Source organism: Quercus lobata, chromosome 9 (genome assembly GCF_001633185.2).
Source record: "Quercus lobata isolate SW786 chromosome 9, ValleyOak3.0 Primary Assembly, whole genome shotgun sequence".
NCBI lineage: Eukaryota > Viridiplantae > Streptophyta > Magnoliopsida > Fagales > Fagaceae > Quercus > Quercus lobata.
In genome coordinates, this window is record NC_044912.1 from 17,135,742 (window position 1) to 17,158,022 (window position 22,281).

Sequence of the window (22,281 nt, forward strand, 5' to 3'; positions counted from 1 at the left end):
ATAGGGTCAATCTCATCTTTTCCTCCAATATATTCTATCTCAAGTCATATTCCTGGTAACTTCCTCGACTAATAAGTTTTTTTTTTTTTTTTTACTAATGTTATTTTGAGTTTTCCTCTACAATTTTGCATTTAATTTAATAGGTATTCTACGATCATACAATATTTTTGATATGATTCTCAACTTCATCAACCATCCTTTTATCCTCTTGATTCACATCCTCTTGAATTTCTTTATCTTTATGAATGATTGTTCCAAAATATAAAAAATTCTCGCTCTTTATTATCTTTTTGACTATTAAGTCTTACCACCCTTCTTTTGAATGTATTTCTACTTTTAATAAACTTACATTTCAGGTCTATGTTTTAGTCAATCGAAAGTCTTTAGACACTAGTGCATCTTGCCACCAAATTCCATTGAGACCCAAAAACAACAAACAAAAAACAAAAATGTTTTAGTCAATCGAAAGTCTTTACATTTCAGGTCTATGTTTTCATGTATTCTCACTTATCTATCTTAACATTCTTTTTTTAGCTATACTTATTTTATGAATATGCTACTTCTTAATTGCCCAATATTCGATATCATAGAGCATAGCTAGTCGAAGAGTAGTTTTATACAATTTTGCATTTAATTTAATAGGTATTCTACGGTCATACAATATTTCTAATATGATTCTCAATTTCATCAACCATCCTCTTATCCTTTGATTCACATTCTCTTCAATTTCTTTATCTTTATAAATGATTGGTTCAAAATATCAAAAATTCTGGCTCTTTATTATCTTTTTGACCATTAAGTCATACCACCCTTCTTTTGTATGTATTTCTACTTTTAATAAACTTACATTTCAGATCTATGTTTTAGTCAATCGAAAAGTCTATAGATACTATTACATCTTGCCACCAAATTCCGTTGAGACCCAAAAACAACAAACAAAAAATTATTTTTTATTCAATTGGGCCGACGGTAAAGCTTTTTTACTTTTAATAGGTGGTGAATGACTCAATGACACGTTCATGTAAAGATAATAGTGCTAAGATAACGAATTTTTCTTTTCTTTTCCCTGTTCCGGTTAATGCAGAAATCGAATGTATGTAGGTTTCGGACTGGCCCAACCAGCCTTTGATCTTGGGGTAGAAACAACGATGGGCTTCAATTTTGAATTGATAATTTCTATCCATTTCATTGATATGGCAAAGATTTATTGAACAGGTCCAGGACCCATATGTACTTGTTAGTTATGCATATGTGGACTTGGGCTTGTGGTAGAAACATCGGTGGGCTCAAATTTGGATTGAAAATTTTCCATCCAACCCTTAAATTCCAGTCATATTGATATCTACTTCCTAAGGTTAACCTTAATGTATCATAAAACAATTCTGAACTATGTTAGCAATCAGCATATGAAACAAGAATCTAACAATGTAAGGGCACGTTTGGTAAACTGTAACAGACACTGTAATGTAATAGATATTCCTATGGCATTATTATTCGGTTGTTTGGTTATGTTTTTATTACAATAAATAGTTATTCCTTATGAATAGTTATTCTTCAAAATGAGGAATAAATATTCCTTATCAAAAGTACTGAATATCTATTCCTTCATCTTAAGTAATAATTTTTAAAAAAAATTTCCTAAAAAACCATTAGTTGCCACATCTTCAAAAAGAAAGAAAATAAATTTTCCTTATTAATTATTAGCTCTATTTTGAACACCCTAAAATAAGTGTATTTTAGGAAATTTAACTTAAAAATGATTTAATTACATCTTCTTTTTATACTCTACTAAATTATGGATATATATTTTTATACTCTACTAAATTATGGATGTATATTCAGGATTATATTCCTAAATGGTCACCAAACTAATGAATAGTAATACTTATTACATTTCTACTTAATGTATTCCTTGTAATACTTATTCATATTCCCATGTAATAATCATTACAATGTACCAAACATGCCCTAAGAGTTGTGAAAAAATCGATAGTGCATGAATCAGAAAAGCATCATAAAGACCACTCATTTATGTGCTAAGGAGATACCACCTTGCTTTCAAGTCAAGAGGTTCCATGGAAGAATTGTTTTGGGATTTGGAGAAATATTACTCAAAAAGTCTTTTTAAATGAATTTTATCCTGATAATATGTAATAAGTATATAATGTTTCTACTACGCGCAATATTATCTCTCACATTGTGTAGGTTTTATTCACGTATATGTTATGATCCTGGTGTCCCACATGGATTAAGTATAAGTTTAACCATGTGTTTATAAACTCTTGGGCACCCTCCCCTTACATGTTGGTTTTCAAGGGTGAATTATACTCATGGGTTTATAACATTTGGTACTAGAGCTAACCACTAGCAAAACTCTGTTTGGAAGCAAGATTTTTAACATCTTCCTGTAAAACTTCTTTAGCACTTTTACAATCAACTCAAATTAAAAACTTTTGATTAAAAAGATCATTTTGAAATTTTGAAACACATAATATAGTAAATAAAATTTCTTTATTAATAGTGCTGTAATTCTGCTGGGTAGCTAACTAGGAGCCATAATGGAATCTAACAATCTATTCTTTGGCATCATTTTTTGCTACCTGTTTTAGAATTCCACCATAACCTATGTCAGAAGCATCTGTCTTAACAATTTTAAAGTATTGGGGGAAGGAATAACAATACAAGGGAGTTGCTTAACATGTTTTTTTATCTGTTTGATTATCATTGTATGTCTGTTTGTCCATGAAGGAGGATTCTTTTCTAACCTTTTATACAAGGGTCTACATATCTTTCTTAATCCTTGAAAGTAATCTGAAACATAATTTAGGCTGCCAAGAAATCTCTGTAATTGGTTTTTATCTTTTATTTCATTTGGGAATTTATTTGCAAATTAAATGGTTCTGTCAATGGGGCTTAAGGTTCCCTTATAAATATTATGACCTAAAAATCGAATTTTATCTTGAAATAAATTCATCTTAGTGGTTGAGACAACTAATCAATTATGTTTAATTACTTTGACAAATATATCTAAATGTTTCCAATGGTCCTCAATTGATTTAGAAAAAATTAAGACATCATCTAAACAATTGAAAAATCTATAAAATGTGTAAATATATCATTCATTATGTTTTGAAATTCACCAGGTGCATTTTTTAAACCAAAAGACATGACATTCCACTCATAATAACCAAAAGTAACCGTAAAGGCAGTTTTATATCTGTCTTTCTCATCTATCTGTATCTGCCAAAATCCACTTTTCATATCAAATTTGGAAAATATGGTTGCTTCAAAGGGGTTTAGGCTACATGTTAATGGGGATCTTTCTTGGGATGTGTTCAAAGAGAAAGTAGATGAGGTGAAAGACGAACAAGGGAGAAATCTGCTACAGGGAATCGGAGGAGCAACATAAGACTGTCTAGTTCTGGGTTTTAGGGAGTTGCTCTTATCTACAAGGGAACTCATCTTCCCTGTAGGAATTCACGGGTTAGGAAATCAGGAATCGAATTAGTTTCTCCTTTACCATTTAACATAGTTGCATCATTTTTCCCCCTTTAGCCTCTTCCTCTAATCAACCAAAGTATAGATCCTCTACATCTCAGGAAGCCCAAGCCCCCAAAGAAGACCACAGTATTGAACTTCCAAGAGATTCTTGAAATTTTATTTTATGGATTGAACCAGAATACCAGCACATAACAGATACCCTCTTCCTAGTTAGACAGCTCATACCCCCAGGATGGGAACACCCTAAGTAAGGCTGTCCATGGGTTGGGTTTGTGCCCAACCCGAAACCGACTTGCTGAAATCGAATGGCAAAACATTGAACCCGCCGCCAACCGCCAGAGTAATCGGATTGGGCGAATTAAACCATCAACATGTGGCAAGCGGGTCTGTTAGAGTCACAGATCTGAGAAGACGACGAGAAAATGGTGAGAAAAACTTAGATCCGGCAAAAATCTCACCGAATTCAATGAGATTTCGCTAGATCTAGTGAAAATATCACCGAATTCGATGAGATTTCGCCAAATCCAGTTAAAATCTCGCCAGATCTAAGTGAAATGTCGCCGAAATTCGGGTTTTTTTTGGCAAGATTTGGAAAACTTTGGCTGAAATCTGGGTTTTTTTTGCCAGAATCTGGAAAATGTTGGTCGGAATCTGTGTTTCTTCGGTCAGTTCTGGTTTTAAGGGAAGAAAACCGAAACCGACCCGCCAAAATTGGTTTCTGGGGTTGAAGATCCGCCGCCAACCACCAAAGTAGTTGGGTCTGCCGGAGTCAGATCGGATCTGGTCGGTTTTCTCAGGTGAGTCGGGTCTCGGATCATTCTGGACAGCCCTAACCCTAAGATAGAAACTTTAAAGACTCAGAAATTTTGTGAATTTATTTTAGTTGATACAGACTCAATCTTGGTAACACATATGCCTTGCTCCCAAGACCCAAACAGAATTGGCTACTCTAAAGTAGTCATAAAACAAATCCTCACCCCCTCCCAATGGAAAGCACAACCCTGGATCACTAAGAACTTTTCCCAACTCTTTGACCTTCAATTTTATAATTATTATGATTATATAGAAGCCTAGGATAGGTTCATTCTACTCCAAAATAATATTTACAGACATATTTGGTTTTTCCATTTTGATATGTATAGAAAGAAAGACATAATGATACCAAGATGGTTCATTGACTGGTGGAATTCCTAAGGTCCTAAAGCTATGATTCTCCCTCCTGGTCTCTTAAAAACCTATGAGACTTTCAAGAAAGAACCAAACATACCGTAACTTAAGAATTTTCCACGTCTTTTGCAATTCTTTTATAGGTTTTCAAATCTCCCATGGATCATTAGATGGGAATACAGGATAGAAAGACATCCCCAGTATCCTTTCCCCATATTTACCAGAAAATTTAAATTAAAATGGTGGAATAAGTTTAATTTTGATCCTATTTGCCAAGAATTACAGAAAATACCTCTTCCTCCTAGATAGAAAGTTCTAATTTCCTTCTAGAGAAAAGTCAAGTCCAGTGCCAGCTTGCCTCCGTCTTAGATAGAAAACAGCTACTTGAAGCTACATCACAAATTTTGGACGATGAAGATGACACGATAATGGAATCCTCCTCTCCAAACTACAGGACTCACCTAGAAGCATTTTAAGACTCTCAAGATCCCTATGACATATGACTGACAAAACAGAACGACAGATTAATAGCTTGTTCTCTTCAAAAATAATTATGACAAATAACTATTCACCAAGCATGCGTGAATAACTTTCAGACAAACCACCTAGACAGATTCAGAAAATCATACAGATATTTATGACAAATCACTATTCATCTGCACACGTGAATAGTACTCTGACAGATTCCCAGACAGAGTCATCAAAATTCACTTTATGAAAAGACTACTATTCATCTATAGTATTTTACAAGTTTCAACCAACAGATTAACTTGAGTTAACTTTACTAACTCAGGTTACTTTTGAAGACTTACCATGGTTCATTTCATCTATAAAAGGACAAACTCCGAAGACAAAAGATAAGGTTCAAAATTGAGGTTCAATTCTCAGGTTTAAAATTTAGAAGTCCTAGAAAGAAGATAGCCATCTCTCCCTTAGAAAGACTCTTGAAATCTTTCCTCTCCTGTAATCCTGTAACCATTCCCTTCAGACAAAATATTGTAACTTTTCAATTTTAAAGACAGATTTTACTTTGTAATCTTGTAACTCTTCAGACAGTTTTATTTTCAAGCTTGTATCAAAGATAGAAGTTTTTATTCATGTAAGATTTTACTAGTTTTTGTTTTCATATTCTATATTCTGTTTTAACTTATTTCGAATATATTTATTTTGCTGTTTTCTTCTTTATTACCCATTTTATCATTGTTTATGCTTCCATATTACCACTATGCTCTCTCCTGGGGTATTTATGGTATCAGAGCCATGGGTGGTAGATGTATGAGTTTTATTTTTTTACAATTAAGAAGTTACTAGGAATTGATATTACTATATAGCAACTACTTGCTCCTTGATAGCATTGGTTAGCCTCAAGACTCGTTGGCAAACCATAGTTTGGCATTGGTTAGCCCGTTTTTGTTAACCGACGGACAGCCGTTGTTTGGGTGGTCCCACAATGGAGTTTCCCGAGGAGGTGGTCTCAATAGCAAGGATACCATTGGTTAGTAATAGTTCTGCCAGTAATTGTTAATTGCTTTGAAATAGAATAAATACATTTATCAGTTTATCATCTGTTTGCTTGTTCACACTTAAGTTAGGCACACACTAATTAGAAACATGGACTATGATGATACAGATTATAATGAAGGTTATAGCATAAGAAATATAGACAATAATTGGTTAAATAGTAATATGAATTATGATGAAACAGATTCTGATTCTGATAGTGATATAGATGATTATAACTATAATAACAGCACAAATAATTGGAGTACATTAACAAGAGATAAAATCAACCGATAGACTGATAGACACAATAATAGTTTGTTAGACATGATTAATAAAAAATTAGAATCTTTAAAAACTGTTGAAAGATCCATTACATACACTAAAGTAGAAAGAAAAAATAATATTTTTTTGAACATTCTTGAAAGAATGAAAGTTTTAAATTCAGAATTAGAAAAAGAAAGATAAAGAGATTTTGAACCTCATCATAGAACACCTTTAGCAAAAACTGTGATAGATAATTGGCATAATAGACAAAATAATAACTTAGTAAGTACTGACATATCTATAAACATGACAGATATTAAAAATAGTAAAAAAGATAGTTTAAGAGAGACAATTGATGAAGGAAATGACGTAAAGACACTAAAAACAACTCTAACAGATAGTAAAGAAGATAGTCACATAGTGCAAAAGAAGTTAGGAATGATAGAAGTAGAGAAAGAAAGAACTCCTATAGATATAAAAGAAGAGATAGAAAAAGAAAGAGAAAATAGTACTTTAGTATAACTAGTCAACAAGGATGGACAAATAATAATCCTAGGAATAATAATAGTTTCAAAGAAAAAATTGATAAAAGACTAAAATCAATTGAAGGATTTATGATATATACCCAAAATGATAGTTTGTCATAATTAACTAAAAAGATATAAATTTTAAATTCACCTTTAGATATAAACAAAAAAAGAGACTTAACAATTTTAAATATTACTGAGTCATCAGATAATGAGAAAACTGACAGACATATTAGAAATACTATTTGTCATAAATGTAAATGTGGGTCCGAGAGTTCTGCAGTCCGGCCCAAACTCTATCTAGGCCCAGGGCCCGTGCCGAGGAGGTACCTTGCCGAAGACAAATGCTCAGTGGCCGAGGTAGCAAGGGGAACGGCTGAGAACTTACCCTGTCCTCGGCATTCCATAGCTTCAACAGGAAGACCAACACCTTGGTGTAGGCAATCCCCAAACAGCCCCCTCAAAGGGATGTGAACGGAATGGGGCCCATAGGGAAGCAGGGTGTGAACTCGGACCAGAGAAAGTGCGTCCGACCCCCTTCAGTAAATGCACCTGCCAATACCCAGAGCTGGTTAATGAGAAAAGACGTTTGGGCGGTGCGAACGTCGATCCATGCAACTAATAAAAAGTTAGACAGGACAGCTGATGGGATGGATACAGAAACAAGCTCCTGCCTGACCTACAAGTGGAGGGTCCGGATCAGCCAAAACGGACTATATAATAAAAAGGAAGGCGCGCCAAAAGAGGGGGGTTGGGAAAAATGGCCAGAAACCTGAGCCACCCAGCCCACCTCCAGGAGAAAGACTCCAGGGGTGTAGGAAAACTTAAACTGGTACGAACACCGCGAAAAACCCACCGCCTATCAACCAAGGCCTAGCCTTCCAAACCCACGCTCTACAAATGATATTGTTAGGGGCCTTTTCACGCGCGAACCCGACACTGTTACGGTCCGCCACGAAACGCGTCCTTACAGTAAACAATATGGACATACTAAGAAACAATGTGATAGACATAATAAAATTGTTAAACAAATCAGTAAATTAGAGTTTGAGAAAGATGTAATAAATGAATTAATGGAAATGTTTAACGTTAAACAGGAAGAGGTAGAGAAAGTAAAGAAAAATGAAGAGCTAAAATCAACCAACCCACTCAAAGTCAATAAAAGAAAAAGGAAACAAAAAGATATAATAATGAAATTGATAGATAATCTACCTAATCACCTAAAAGATAAAAAAGGCTATTTACTAAATTTGAAATATAGACATATCACATACCTATTGCTTGTATTAAGTGTAGGAAATACGAACACCATGTTACAGAATGTGGAAAAGGGAAAAATGCTAAGAAAGAAAAAGATAAGAAAGAAAGGACAAAAATGAAACAAGATGAAACAAACATAAAACCAATAACCCTACAAGACTTAATGACAGAAGCAAAAATAGTAAAACAAGAAATTAAAGAAGATAATCCGATAGACATAGATGAACAAAATATTGCAGAAATAATAAAGAATTGTCTATGATAGACCCCCCTTCATTAGAAAAAGATGCTCATAATAGACAGAATTTCTTGAGTTTAATTGACAGGGTAATTTTTCAAAAATGGCATACAAAAATCACTTTAGTAATTAATAAAGAGTTTTCTTTGACAGAAATTGCTTTAATAAACTCAAGTGCTGACATGAATTGTAAATAAGAAGGACTAATACCTTTAAAGTATTGTGAATAATCATCTAAAAGATTAACTCAGGCAAATGGAGAAAAGCTCATAATTAATTACAAAATACCTAATGTTCACATATGTAACGATGGAATATGTTTTGAAACTATTTTTGTTTTAATTAAAGACCTTTCTTCAAAAATTATTTTAGGAAATCCCTTTATGGTCTTACTTTATCTCTTCTTAACAACAGACGAAGGAATTAAAACTAATGTGTTAGGAAAAGACATACTTTTTAAATTCATTTTACCATCGATCCCGAAAGAAATCTATTCACTAGATAATACTTCCATAATAAAAGAAATTGATAAAGAAAGAATTTATAGGAAAAACAGACATTTATTAACTTTAAAGTCAGAAATAATATATGAAAGAATTGTTGATCAATTGATAGATCTCATATTAAATCATAAAATAAAAGTATTCAGACAACATATTGAGACAAAAATTTGTTCTAATCTCCCTACTGCTTTTTGGCATAGGCACCGACATATAGTACAATTACCTTATGAAAAAGACTTTAGTGAAAGACGGATACCTACTAAAGCTAGACCAATACAAATGAACAATGAATTGTTAGAACACAGTAAAAAAGAAATTGAAGATCTTTTAATTAAATGTTTAATCAGAAAAGCAAGTCTCCTTGGAGCTGTGCTGCTTTTTATGTTAATAAACAGGCAGAATTGGAATATCTTTATGATACCGTGGATTATTGTAGATTAAAAAAAAAAAAAAGGATTATTGTAGTCTTGATTCTTGATGTTATTATATTATGGACAAAATTTAGGTACAGCACTTTATGTGCTATTCCTTAGGTTTCTCTTTTAAGATTCAGTCATGTGGCTACTTAACTAAAAAATACACTTTCATCCCATAAGAAAAAATCCATGTGGCAGAATCTTAAAAAGAGAACCTAAAGAACAGCATCTAAGTACTGTACCTAAGTCTTGCCCTTATATTATTGTCACTTTGAGATAGCCAGTGGTTGTCTCAATGAACAACAAGTCTTAATCCCAAATTTTTTGGGATTGACTATGAATTCTTAATAGAGAAGATAGGTTCAATCTCATCTTTTCCTCCAGTATATTCTATCTCAAGTCATATTCTTGGTTTCTTCCTTGATTGATAAGACTTTTTTTCTTTTCTTTTTACTAATGTTATTTTGGGTCTTGCTTTACCTTTTTTTATTCCCTCAACTTCGATCAAGATCAACCCACTATTTCTTCCTCTAAACACGACTAAAACATTTCAAGCAACTCTATCTCATCTTTTCATTAATATGAGTTACCCATATCTATAAGTGAATTTCCTTATATTGGATCTTTTTTTTTTTTTTGGTATTCTCATTTGTCTATCTTAACATTCTTATTTTAGCTATACTCATTTTATGAATATGCTACTTCATAACCGCCCAACATTCGATATCATATAGCATAGCTAGTCGTAGGGTAGTTTTATACAATTTTGCATTTAATTTAATTGGTATTCTACGATCATACAATATTTCTAATATGATTCTTAACTTCATCAACCATCATTTTATCCTTTGATTCACATTCTCTTCAATTTCTTTATCTTTATGAATGATTGGTCCAAAATATAAAAAATTCTTGCTCTTTATTATTTTTTTGACTGTTAAGTCTTACCACCCTTCTTTTGTATGTATTTCTACTTTTAATAAACTTACTTTTGAGGTCTATGTTTTAGCCAATCAAAAGTCTTTAGCTACTAGTGCATCTTGCAACCAAATTCCATTAAGACCCAAAAACAACAAACAAAAAACAAAAATGTTTTAGTCAATCGAAAGTCTTTACATTTCAGGTCTATGTTTTTGTGTATTCTCACTAATCCATCTTAACATTCTTATTTTAGCTATACTCATTTTATGAATATGCTACTTCTTAACCGCCCAACATTCGATATCATAGAGCATAGCTAGTCGTAGAGTAGTTTTATACAATTTTGCATTTAATTTAATAGGTATTCTACGATCATGCAATATTTCTGATATGATTCTCAACTTCATCAACCATCCTTTTATCCTTTGATTCACATTCTCTTCAATTTCTTTATTTTTATGAATGATTAGTCCAAAGTATCAAAAGTTCTCGCTTTTTATTATCTTTTTGACTATTAAGTCTTCCCACTCTTCTTTTGTATGTATTTCTAATTTTAATAAATTTACATTTTAGGTCTATGTTTTAGTCAATCGAAAGTATTTAGATACTAGTACATCTTGCCACCAAATTCCATTGAGACCCAAGAAAAACAAACAAAAAACAAAAATATTTTTTATTCAATTGGGCCGACGGTAAAGCTTTTTTACTTTTAATAGGTGGTGAATAACTCAATGACACGTTTATGTAAAGATAATAGTGCTAAGGTAACGATTTTTTCTTTTATTTTCCCTGTTCCGGTTAATGCAGAAATCGAATGTATGTAGGTTTCGGACTGGCCCAACCAGCCTTTGATCTTGGGGTAGAAACAACGATGGGCTTCAATTTTGAATTGATAATTTCTATCCATTTCATTGATATGGCAAGGATTTTTTGAACAGGTCCAGGGCCCATATGTACTTGTTAGTTATGCATATGTGGACTTGGGCTTGTGTTAGAAACATCGGTGGACTCAAATTTGGATTGAAAATTTTCCATCCAACCCTTAAATTCCAGTCATATTGATATCTACTTCCTAAGGTTAACCTTAACGTATCATAAAACTATTCTGAACTATGTTAGCAATCAGCATATGAAACAAGAATCTAACAATGTAAGAGTTGTGAAAAAATCTACAGTGCATGAATCAGAAAAGCATCATAAAGACCACTCATTTATGTGCTGAGTAGATACCACCTTGCTTTCAAGTCAAGAGGTTCCCTGGAAGAATTGTTTTGGGATTTGGAGAAATATTAGTCACAGAGTCTTTTTAAATGAATTTTATGCTGATAATAAGTAAAAAATATATAATGTTTCTACTACGCGCAATATTATCTCTCTCACATTGTTTAGGTTTTATTCACGTATATGTTATGAACCTAATATTCCACATGGATTAAGTATAAGCTTAACCATGTGTTTATAAGTTCTTAAACACCCCCCCTACAGGTTGGTTTTCAAGGGTGAGTTCTACCCATGGGTTTGTAACATTTGGCATGCACACAAAGAAACTTGAAAGGTGGAAAATATCAATGTTATTGATGAGATTTTGGTTGAAATTCAAACTACACCATATAAGTTTAAGTGATTCATTTTTTTTTTTTTTAATCATTGTAGTCCTTAAACTTCAACATTCATATTAAGCTGATATTCTTGTCCATTGCCGTTTATAAAATGCATTCTTCACATGTATTAGACAATTCAATAGACAACAAATGGATAAAAGAACCATCTATAGTGTATGGTTCAAATTTAACAAGCAAGTTGACAAAAATTATATGATTTTCTAACAGCACCATTGATATTAAAAGACTTTTTTGTTTGTTGGAAAGAACGGGATAACATATCTCTTTCAACCAAATGAATCTGGCACTACTACATTGATGAGATCACATCAAATACAAAATGCTCAATATAAAAAACATGGATATTCTCACACAAAAAAAATATAAAAACATGGATGATGAAGGCATGAAGCTATACTTTTATACTAGTAAAGTTGCCAATCCCCTGAAAATTGAATGTTAGCTTAGATTACCAAAAACAATCTCAACATTCAGGAAAGTTCTTTTTGTTTTTATTCCAAGAGGTAGAAAGCACGTTTAGATTAGGAATCTTGATGTCACGCGGAATATATTCTTGCCTCACCTAATCACATCATAGCAAAAATCAAATAGGAAAAAGAAGGGAGGGAAAAATAAGAAAGTAGGAAGAAGGAAATTGATGTCATTGATCAGTCATAAGATTCTTAGGTCATTAAAGTCATCATTTATAAGAAAAGAAAAAAAAAATAGCTGTTATTTGCCAAGAATTCTCCTAATTTTTATGTGAATAACCCATGTTCACACCTTTCTTCCTTTTTCCTTTTTAGCTGTTTTCTTATTTTGTTTTACTTGTGAATTGTCACTCATCTCTTGTTCATATAAACTCTTTTTTGGCCACCCACCTTTTCCTTTTCTTCCTTGCTCTTGACAAGTTCCACTTTTTTCTCTCTTTTTTTTTTTTTTTTTTTTTGCATTTTTTTTTTTTTTTGTTGTTTGCAAATTGATCACAGGATCACTATGTACTACCAAGAGCTAGATGGCCTTGGCCCACAAACCAATTTTGGTTGGACCCTAATATCATTCACATCAGTTTGTGCAAAAAAATTCTATCTATTTTAGCATAAGAATCTACATTTTCTATTTTAAATACTTATTTTTCAAAACACTCCACATCAAATTATCTATTTTATACTACATTATATTAAAATATTTTTTCTTGATTTTTTAAAACTGTTTCTCTTTTTTTTTTTTTTACACAACAACCATCATTCATGCTTTTTCTTTATCCTCAAGGCATGTAAATAAATAATAAAATACTAAGGATTCGTTTGAGAACAGTTTATCTAGCTTTTTGCTCAAATTTTTTTTTTGGTTGCTAAAAATGTGCTAAAATATATTTGTACCTTGAAATTTTTTGAAAAAATAATAAAAAACGGAAAAAAGTAAAGTTTTAAAAAAACTGTACATAAAAGATAATAACTATAACTTAAAGCTAATGCCAAACTTACCCTAAATATAAAGTGAATAGTATCGGTATAAATTTGATACATATTTTATAAGGTAAAATATTATTTTGATCCCTAAATTTTACAAAAAAAAAATTGTTTTTCATCTTTAAACATTAAGAATTTCATTTTTTATTCTTAAATTATTAAAAAGTTCATCTTTCATTCTTAAACTATTGAAGATATTTTATTTAAGTTGTTAAACTTTACCAAAAATTTGGTTTTCATTCGTAAACTATTGAAAAAAGTTATATTTTCATCGTTGTTTTTCTCTCTAAATTATTGAAAAAACTCTTTACAAAGTTTAGGAGGAAAAAAAAAAAAAAAAACCTTCTTAAGGTTTAGGAATGAAAAACAAATTGTTAGTAAAGTTTAGGAACCAAAATAATATTTTATCTTTTTTTTTTTTTTTCTTTTGTGTGTGTGTGTGTGTGTGTGTGTGTGTGTGTGTGTGTGTGTGTGTGTGTGTGTGTGTGATGCAAATGCTCTAATATTATAAGTCTGATCATTGCATAGCCATAGCCCCAAGCTAGGAGTTTGTATCATTACCTATCAGGCTATCACTCAAAAGAAAGGTTAATTCAGCTAAAAAAGCCTATTTATCAAAGATATCATGCTGAAGTGAAATCACAATCTAATCTTAGGCACTTCTTTTTGTTTCTGTTGGGTCATAATTCACTATATTTTTTTAAAACATTATGGGCCACTCAATTTCAAACACATCACCCGTGCTCTCATGCACAATGCATATGCTTCCTCTGCCTAATAATGCATCGTTGTGGTCCCCTCACACGCCATCATCAATTCATAGAAAGATAAAAACACATCAAACAGCTAAGAAGTCACAAAAAACACATCGCTGTCTCATATCATAAATGCGTGCATGCGACGTAAGTACATAAGCATAGAGACAACAAACAATAAACACTGAAACACAAAGTAAAAACTTACACCCAACCAAGATATCATCTTTTTTTTTTTTTCTCTTCTAACAACCAAAACCAACCACAATAACAGCAACACCAACTACTACTACTTAATAAAAGGCCTCGATAGAATCAAAAGCACATTTCATATTGTTTTACATAGTATTTCCCACTATCACATTACAATTCCATAAAAAAAGGTAGAAATGAAAGTCCCACAAGAAATAGTACTATTACATAAACAAAGCTGGAATTGGTTTTTCATTGAGGGCCCTCGTTGCATTGCATGATGAAGTGGGAGACGCCTCTTGGGCTAGTGCAAATTTCTACATCAAGGAAAAAGATAACCCCACAAACAACTAAACATGGACAAGAATACAAAAAGGGTGAAGAAAGTGAAGGTTGGGTCCCAATCCAACCCAAGGGGTACGCACGCTCCTCTAAATGGGACCCTTTATGTAACAACTATAGTCTTCTCATCCACACAGCAAATCTCACACCCAAGTGTGAGTATTACTTTCTCTAAACCCTAAGACAAGACTAATGATTCAACACCCTTTATTGAAACACATTATAACCACACCCCTTCTTCTCTATATCTCTCTCCCTCTCTAGAAACTACAGAGAAATTTTACAAGCCAAAGGGTGCTGATTTCCAACTCAATCATTGAAGAAAGACTTTAAGGAGGTTTTCAAGCTATATATCTCCACACTGTTCAAAGTTTTACCTCCAATACTGGGAACAACTCCAAGGTTAATGGATGCACACCCTACATGCCATTTAGAACTTCTAACAGAGACAAGGACTATATTTCCAAGAACTACTAATATAAAACTACTAGGATGAAGAATAATCCTATATCCCCAAGTGTTTCACTTTGTCCACCAATCACAGCCTGTCAAGCGTCTCACAATTTTTTTCTTATAAAGTAACAAAAGCTAAGAATAGAAAGAAAAAGAAAATCAGACATATGAAGTCCTGCATATGGCGGAGCATAAAGTGAGCTCAGTGTGGGATATAGGATTTTATTCTACTAGGACATCGTCCTGCAACTCGGAGAGTAGTCAGAGAGCATTAAGCCCTAAAGCCATGGCCTTGAGCTTCAAAGATTTCAAGTAATGTATGGTTTCATCAAGAACCACCATCGCATCCTTGCCCCTGACACCAGGAATGATGCCCTGCAGAATGTTCACAGTCTCGCGAATTCTCTCTCTCTTCATCCTCTTGTTGCCCGATAAAGAATCCACTTCTCTTGGACCTGTGTTGTTGCCACTAGCACAACTAGATTCTGCATCCTCTTCATGCTCAAAGGGTCCTTTGGTTTTCATAGAACTTGCTGTGTCCATCAGTGATGGCACATCATCACAACCTCCATCATCAAAGAGTTTCCGCTTTTTACTTGGTACAGCAGAACTAGCAACTTCTTCAGTATCGCCCACAAAACAATCTTTCTGATCATGGACAGTCATTGTACTAGGCGAATGACCTGTGCTAGTAACTTCATCATCTTCGCTATACTCGCTCTCTCCGTCTTCTTCCGAGTAAAGCAACGCGTTGAGTTCTTCAGTGTCCTCGTGCATTTCACTTTGGTCGTCATCTCCATGATTTTCATTGAACTCATCAGTCAATATTGGTCCCAAGGGGTCATTCAAGGCCTTCTTATATGCAAGACCTACTTCCCCATCCAAATCACGAGCGACATTATGTTTTGGACCCCAAGAAGTAAGGCACTGAACAGGAGTCCCAATCCCAGAACTATAAATCAAAGTTGTCTGGTCCTTGGATTGATCAATTACAACAAACCTCTTCTGGGCACATCCAGGCCCTGCATTGGGTGTGGTAGCCTCCCTACAGCTTTCATAGGGGTTAGCAGGCAGGTCTCCTTTGCCAATGGGGTATTTCGGGTCACAGGTAAATGCCTGCCGATAACGAGGCAAACCATAGAACCAACCAAGAGGTTCATTTGTTTGGCCAACTGAAGAAGGGTGTAGTCTGAAAGGCGCATATACTGGCATATTCCCATTTGTTGCAGCCATATTAGTGCCAAGATTCATATATGCAGACATGAGATTTTGCTGCCCCGAGTCAAGGGGAGCACCCAAGGAATTCAAACTGGGTGATTGCCAATCAAAATGTGGCCGAGGAATCCAGGTTCCACAGTCGCCTCCCATCCAACCCAAACCAATCACCTAGAGATCAAAAACACAAACAAACACCATAAGACTTTGTCTTCTATCAATGTAATTTGAAGACTAAAATAAAATTCAACTATCAGACATGGTTAAACACTAAAGCGTACCTGAAGGATATTCTAAGTCCTACAAATAGCTGATTACTTTCTCTTTCTATCAGGAACTAGGAAAATAACTACAAACTCCAGCTTAACAAGTACACGAAATTGAGAACTAATCTACGTTACAGGTTTGAGCAAATGACGGAAGTATTCAGCCTGCAAAATCACAAGAAAAAAAATTATTAAGCATCATATTAGCTCTCCAACATTATCAATAACCAAATAACCAGATCGAATAATCTTTTACAAACCTGGCAATCTTGTAGAGGTTGAAAGCATGCTATGACTCTAACAATAATAGTAGCGCTCCCTGCAATCCCATTTTCGTGTTTCGTTGCCCGAAATCTTGTTTGACTCGCTGCTTGGCTTACCATAACTACTTTCCAACCTTTCACTATGAGAGTAAAAATGACCCAACTTTCTGAAGAACAATGACTTGAACACACAAACCCAATACTTAAAAAGTATAACCAGAGAGATCTATTTCACAGAAACTGAACCTTTATCACAATTGGACACAAACCCAGTACTTAAAAACTTCAACTAGAAAGATCTATTTAGCAAAAATAGAATCTTTATAACAAAAACACAGAAAACCCAAGAAAATTAGTTGGACAAAAAGAGAAAACAACTAATAGGTATCTATATCAATGAAAAGGATTTGAAATGAAACTATGGGGTACTGTTCAACTAATCTGGCGAACATAACAAGGAACAACAACGAAGAAACTGGATCCCATGGAAAATAAGAGGGGTAAAAAAAACAGAAGGCTGAGAAAAACTTGAGGACGGTCTGAAATCTGAATGATAACAAAGGAGTTACAGAATTACTCTACAGTAAAGGTTCAAAGAGATGACTTTGCGAAAAACATCAACAGAGAGACTCAACCACCACCGCATGCTGTTCTATCCTTCTTCGAAAAACAGATCGCCACGATTCTTCCTCTATTTCCAAGACCCTGAAAGAAAAAACAGATTCTAGCAAAAATCAGAGACACACAGTCACTAGCACAAAGTTGACTTCAACAACAAAAAATTAGTTTCGGGTTTTGCAGGATTAAAATTTTTTTTTTCTTTTTTTTTTTTTTCCATTACGTAGACATAGAAGTGTGTGTTAAAAAATGTTTAAGTTTAGTTTAGTCATATTTCTCAGGTGAAAGTACATAAATTGAGCATCTTATCAAAGAAAATAAATTCATTTTCTTACACAACAAGAAGATAGAACAGTTAAAAGGAAAAGAATTGCGTGTGTGCATGTGTGTGAGAGAGAGAGAGAGAGAGCAGAAAAATTAACATAGAGTTAGACATAGTGACATACACAAAGCATAGAGGTTAAAAGCAAAACAATAATTTAGATAAGCCAAAACCACATAAAAGAGAAGTCTTAAAATTCAAAACAAACAAAAGCACCGCACAAATTCAAAATAGCATTACAGAAACAATCATTCAACACTAAGACCAGAGACTAAAATAGAAGACTAAGAGCAAGAACTCACAGTGAGAAAAACCCAGTGAGCTTAAGAGTCTTTAGACCAAAACTTCCACAGCAAGAACACACAAGAAAATCTCGAAGTACCCAAATCCTCAAATCCCAAAAGCTGTGCTTGAGCCCCAGATCGAACACACCCAACACTTAAAACTAAGTTTTTCAGAGACAGAGAGAGAGAGAGAGAGAGAGAGAGAGAGAGAGAAGAGAGACAGAGAGAGAGTAAAGTCAAATTGGAAACTTGGACAGAGAGCACGGGGAAGATAAGAAGATAAATAATAGAAAGTGACATATATATCCCTGTTTTGGTTGGGGAATCATAAGAAAAATAAATATTAAAAAAATATAATAAAAGTGAGTTTGATACGTGCGCGAAGAGTGCACGCAAGGTATTAGTGTAAAATGATGAAACATGGTAGACAAGCTCACAAGGGGGTGCTTCTATCATGACCTTTGGTTTGGTTTTTGGTTGGTCAAAGTTTTCAGAAATGACTTTCATATCCTTGTTCTTGTTTTTTTGACCATGTCCTTGCTTTCGAACCAAACTACACGTTTGTGGTTCAAGCCTGGTTTCTATGAACGAATCTTCCTCCTCTTCCGGGAATATCATCATGCATTCTTGCCCATTTGCATGGTACAATCCCCAAAATAGCCCCCAAACTTTTTAGGGTAGGTGTTCTTAGAGCAATTGTTGAGTAAAATTTTGACACTACTTTCTTAGAGGATATGAAAAATTGTCAAAAAAGTTAATTATCTTTTTATTTTCACCATAAAAATTTTCTAAAAATATTTCATAGACCCGTTAAATCAACCATTAACTTTCTCACTATTAGCTATAAAATAAAAATAAAGGTTTATTCATGCATTGCATGGAATGAGTTTTGTCAAACATGTTGTGCGGTAATTTATATAAAATAATTTACATGTGTTTTGAATAACATGGCTTATATATTATTATATAATTATTTATAAAGTATATCATAGGTTTTATCTATTAGTGACTTCATACACCACAAGATTATTGAAAGAGTTTGAGTGATTAAAAGTACATGTTCAATTTTTTATTTGATAATTACCCTTTTATTTTTACCATAAAAAAATTTCTAAAAATATTTCATAAACCCGTTAAATCAACCATTAACTTTTTCACTATTAGCTATAAAATAAAAATAAAGGTTTACTCATGCATTGCATGGAATGAGTTTTGTCAAACATGTTGTGCGGTAATTCATATAAAATAATTTACATGTGTTTTGAATAACATGACTTATATATTATTATATAATTAATTATAAAGTATATCATAGGTTTTATCTATTAGTGACTTCATACACCACAAGATTATTGAAAGAGTTTGAGTGATTAAAAGTACATGTTCAATTTTTTATTTGATAATTACCTTTTTATTTTTACCATAAAAAATTTCTTAAAATATTTCATAGACCCGTTAAATTAAAGGTTTACTCATGCATTGCATGGAATGAGTTTTGTCAAACATGTTGTGCGGTAATTTATATAAAACAATTTACATGTGTTTTGAATAACATGGCTTATATATTATTATATAATTAATTATAAAGTATAACATAGGTTTTATCTATTAGTGACTTCATACACCACAAGATTATTGAAAGAGTTTGAGTGATTAGAAGTACATGTTCAATTTTTTATTTGATAAATTTATAATTATTTAGTAATTCAAATGAATATCTATTAATGACACAATAGGCCACAAGTTTATTGAACAAGTTATGTATTTGAAAAGCAAACACATTATTGGTTTTTATTATTATTATTTGATAATTGATACATAGAATATCATGCCCAAAAGTAACACTAGTTGATATGGATAATATCGTGGCTCGAAGTAACATAAACATGACTTAATTCGTAATCATGAATAAGAATGATTTGATAAGATATGACCTCGATATCCCCTTACAGTCGTCTACGACATCCTTTAGATGAACTCGAGTCAGAACGCACTTAATCAAATGGTGACAAGCTATTACCAACTACTGAGACCTCAAGCATAAGAGCCTGAGTGTAAAAGACAAGCTCAAATCCAAAAGGATCAAGTGCAACGTTTGAGGATCATTCTCGACTTGCAAAAACAATCAATTACATGCCAATAATGAGACAATTAGGCCTCTCATTATATGCTCATTATATTCATGTTCATAAGGGGACTGAAATGAAGAAACTTCCCCGACCCCCATTGAAAAGAGCCAAAACCCGAAACAAGTATGAGACACATTATATTTTTCACTGGTTGTATATATAAACTCTATTGAGTTAGGTATTAGAGTCATTAAGCTAGTATCATATCGGTAGCTATTTAAGCACTCTTCATTATTGTAGGTACCTCATCGATTAGTTTGTAACCTAATAACCACTAATCCATCAACAACAGTTTTATAATTAAAAATTCTATATCTATCTATTAGTGACTTATTAGGCCATGAAATAATTGAATGAGTCAAGTGATTAGAAGCACATACATTTTATGTTTTTTTTTTTTTTAATTACTACCACATAACAATTGAGCAATACTACATACACAAAAAATTGACAACATTTTTTTATATTTGTTGATGTGGTAATCTTGCACTGATTCTCATCACTAATATCATTTTTTTAATCTACTACTAACAATCTACCACATTAACAAATATCAATTTTTTTGTGTCTATAGACTTTCTCGGTAACAATTTGAATGAACAAAAGAAGAATAAAAAATATATTATCAGTACAATGAGCTAGTGATCATGTGCGATTCTCACTAGAATTTTCTAAATTTTCCTACTTTTATAATAGTATTTACAAGTGGCATCTAAAACCTAATGGGAATTTATTTCTGTGCCATAATTTATTGTTGCCTATAAAATTTTTTTTACTTTCATCACTGTTAGTTGTTGAATTTGCAGTCTTGCCGGCTTGGAAATAAGGTTAGGACAAAAGCCATATCAAAATATCGATCTTATGCTTTTATAAACTTATCCGAAATAGAAAATGCATATTATCCTAAGTTCATGTCCTTTTCAATTTCCAATCATGTAATTGTTTTCCTATTCTAATTGCTTCTTGACCCTCTTGCAAAAATTATTCCCTATTACCAAACATGTTTTTTATTGGATTATATAAGCAGAAAGAATATCAAATTAATCATGCGTGAATTAAATTATTCATATATATATTGATGTTCATGAACTAAACTGTATGAAGAGCCAAAATCCTATTAACATTTCACATAAATGCAAAAAATTTCTAAGTGGCTGGATTGGTCAGAACTTCAAAAGTCACTATTCAAAATTTGAGGGAGTTCAAAGTTGGTGGCTTTATAGCTGAATTCAGCTTACACTTTGGCAGTAAAACTAAATCATTAGGGGGATTCAAAGAAATCAAATTCTTTCCCTTTGCAAAGTGAAGGGAAAAAGAAGAAATAAGAGGATGACAATACAGATTTTACAAAGATAAAAAAGGGATGGTATCCAATGTTTACATGAACACCAATGATTTATAGCTTGACCATTCAAACCCATGAATTATTTGGAACTTAAAAAAGGGACCCCACTGATCATGGATGGGGTACATTTATATCTCATAGACTCACTCATACTCCACCTGACAGTTCATCTACATCTATGGCCAACTTTGTGTAGGGATGGTAAAAAAGGGTCCAGGTATGGAGTACATTAAATACTTTCCATTGATGTGATACATGGATGTGTCAAAACCATCAAAATAGTAGTCATATATATACATATAATATTTTGTCCATACCAGAGTGATAGAGTGTTTGATTAAGCTTCATTATGCATATCAATTACGGGTTGTTGGCTTACTTTGCTCTCAATTGATCATCATATTCTTTTATTTTTTTCCTGTTAAGAGAAACTACCATAGGAAAAACTTGACTGCATAGAATTGTACGAGCAAAGCACATTAGTAAATATACTATAATTTTGTTTTATTTTATATCTCATACTTTAATGATGGTTTTCAAAATAAACCCCACATTTGTTATGTTTACTCAAATCATACACTCATTTAGGTTGTACCATATAAATCATCTTACTGTGCAATTATCAGACCTTGATATGGGATATCATTAGTGTAAGCTACGTTTGTTTCACTTGAATATATTTTCCAACCGTAAAATATTTTTAAGTGAAAATATTTTATTTTTA

The 22,281-nt window shown here is 32.8% G+C and overlaps 1 protein-coding gene across 1 annotated transcript; it reads right to left on the reverse strand.

The window, feature by feature from the left end:
• Window positions 1-14,355: 14,355 nt before the first annotated feature.
• LOC115959611 (transcription factor bHLH143-like) lies at window positions 14,356-18,367 on the reverse strand. The gene is made up of 4 exons (XM_031078056.1): window positions 18,102-18,367; window positions 16,857-17,564; window positions 16,612-16,761; window positions 14,356-16,501 (listed from the first exon to the last, which is right to left on the reverse strand). The coding sequence occupies exon 4, from the start codon at window positions 16,481-16,483 to the stop codon at window positions 15,377-15,379; it is 1,107 nt and encodes a 368-aa protein (XP_030933916.1). The 5' UTR covers window positions 16,484-16,501; window positions 16,612-16,761; window positions 16,857-17,564; window positions 18,102-18,367; the 3' UTR covers window positions 14,356-15,376.
• Window positions 18,368-22,281: the final 3,914 nt, after the last annotated feature.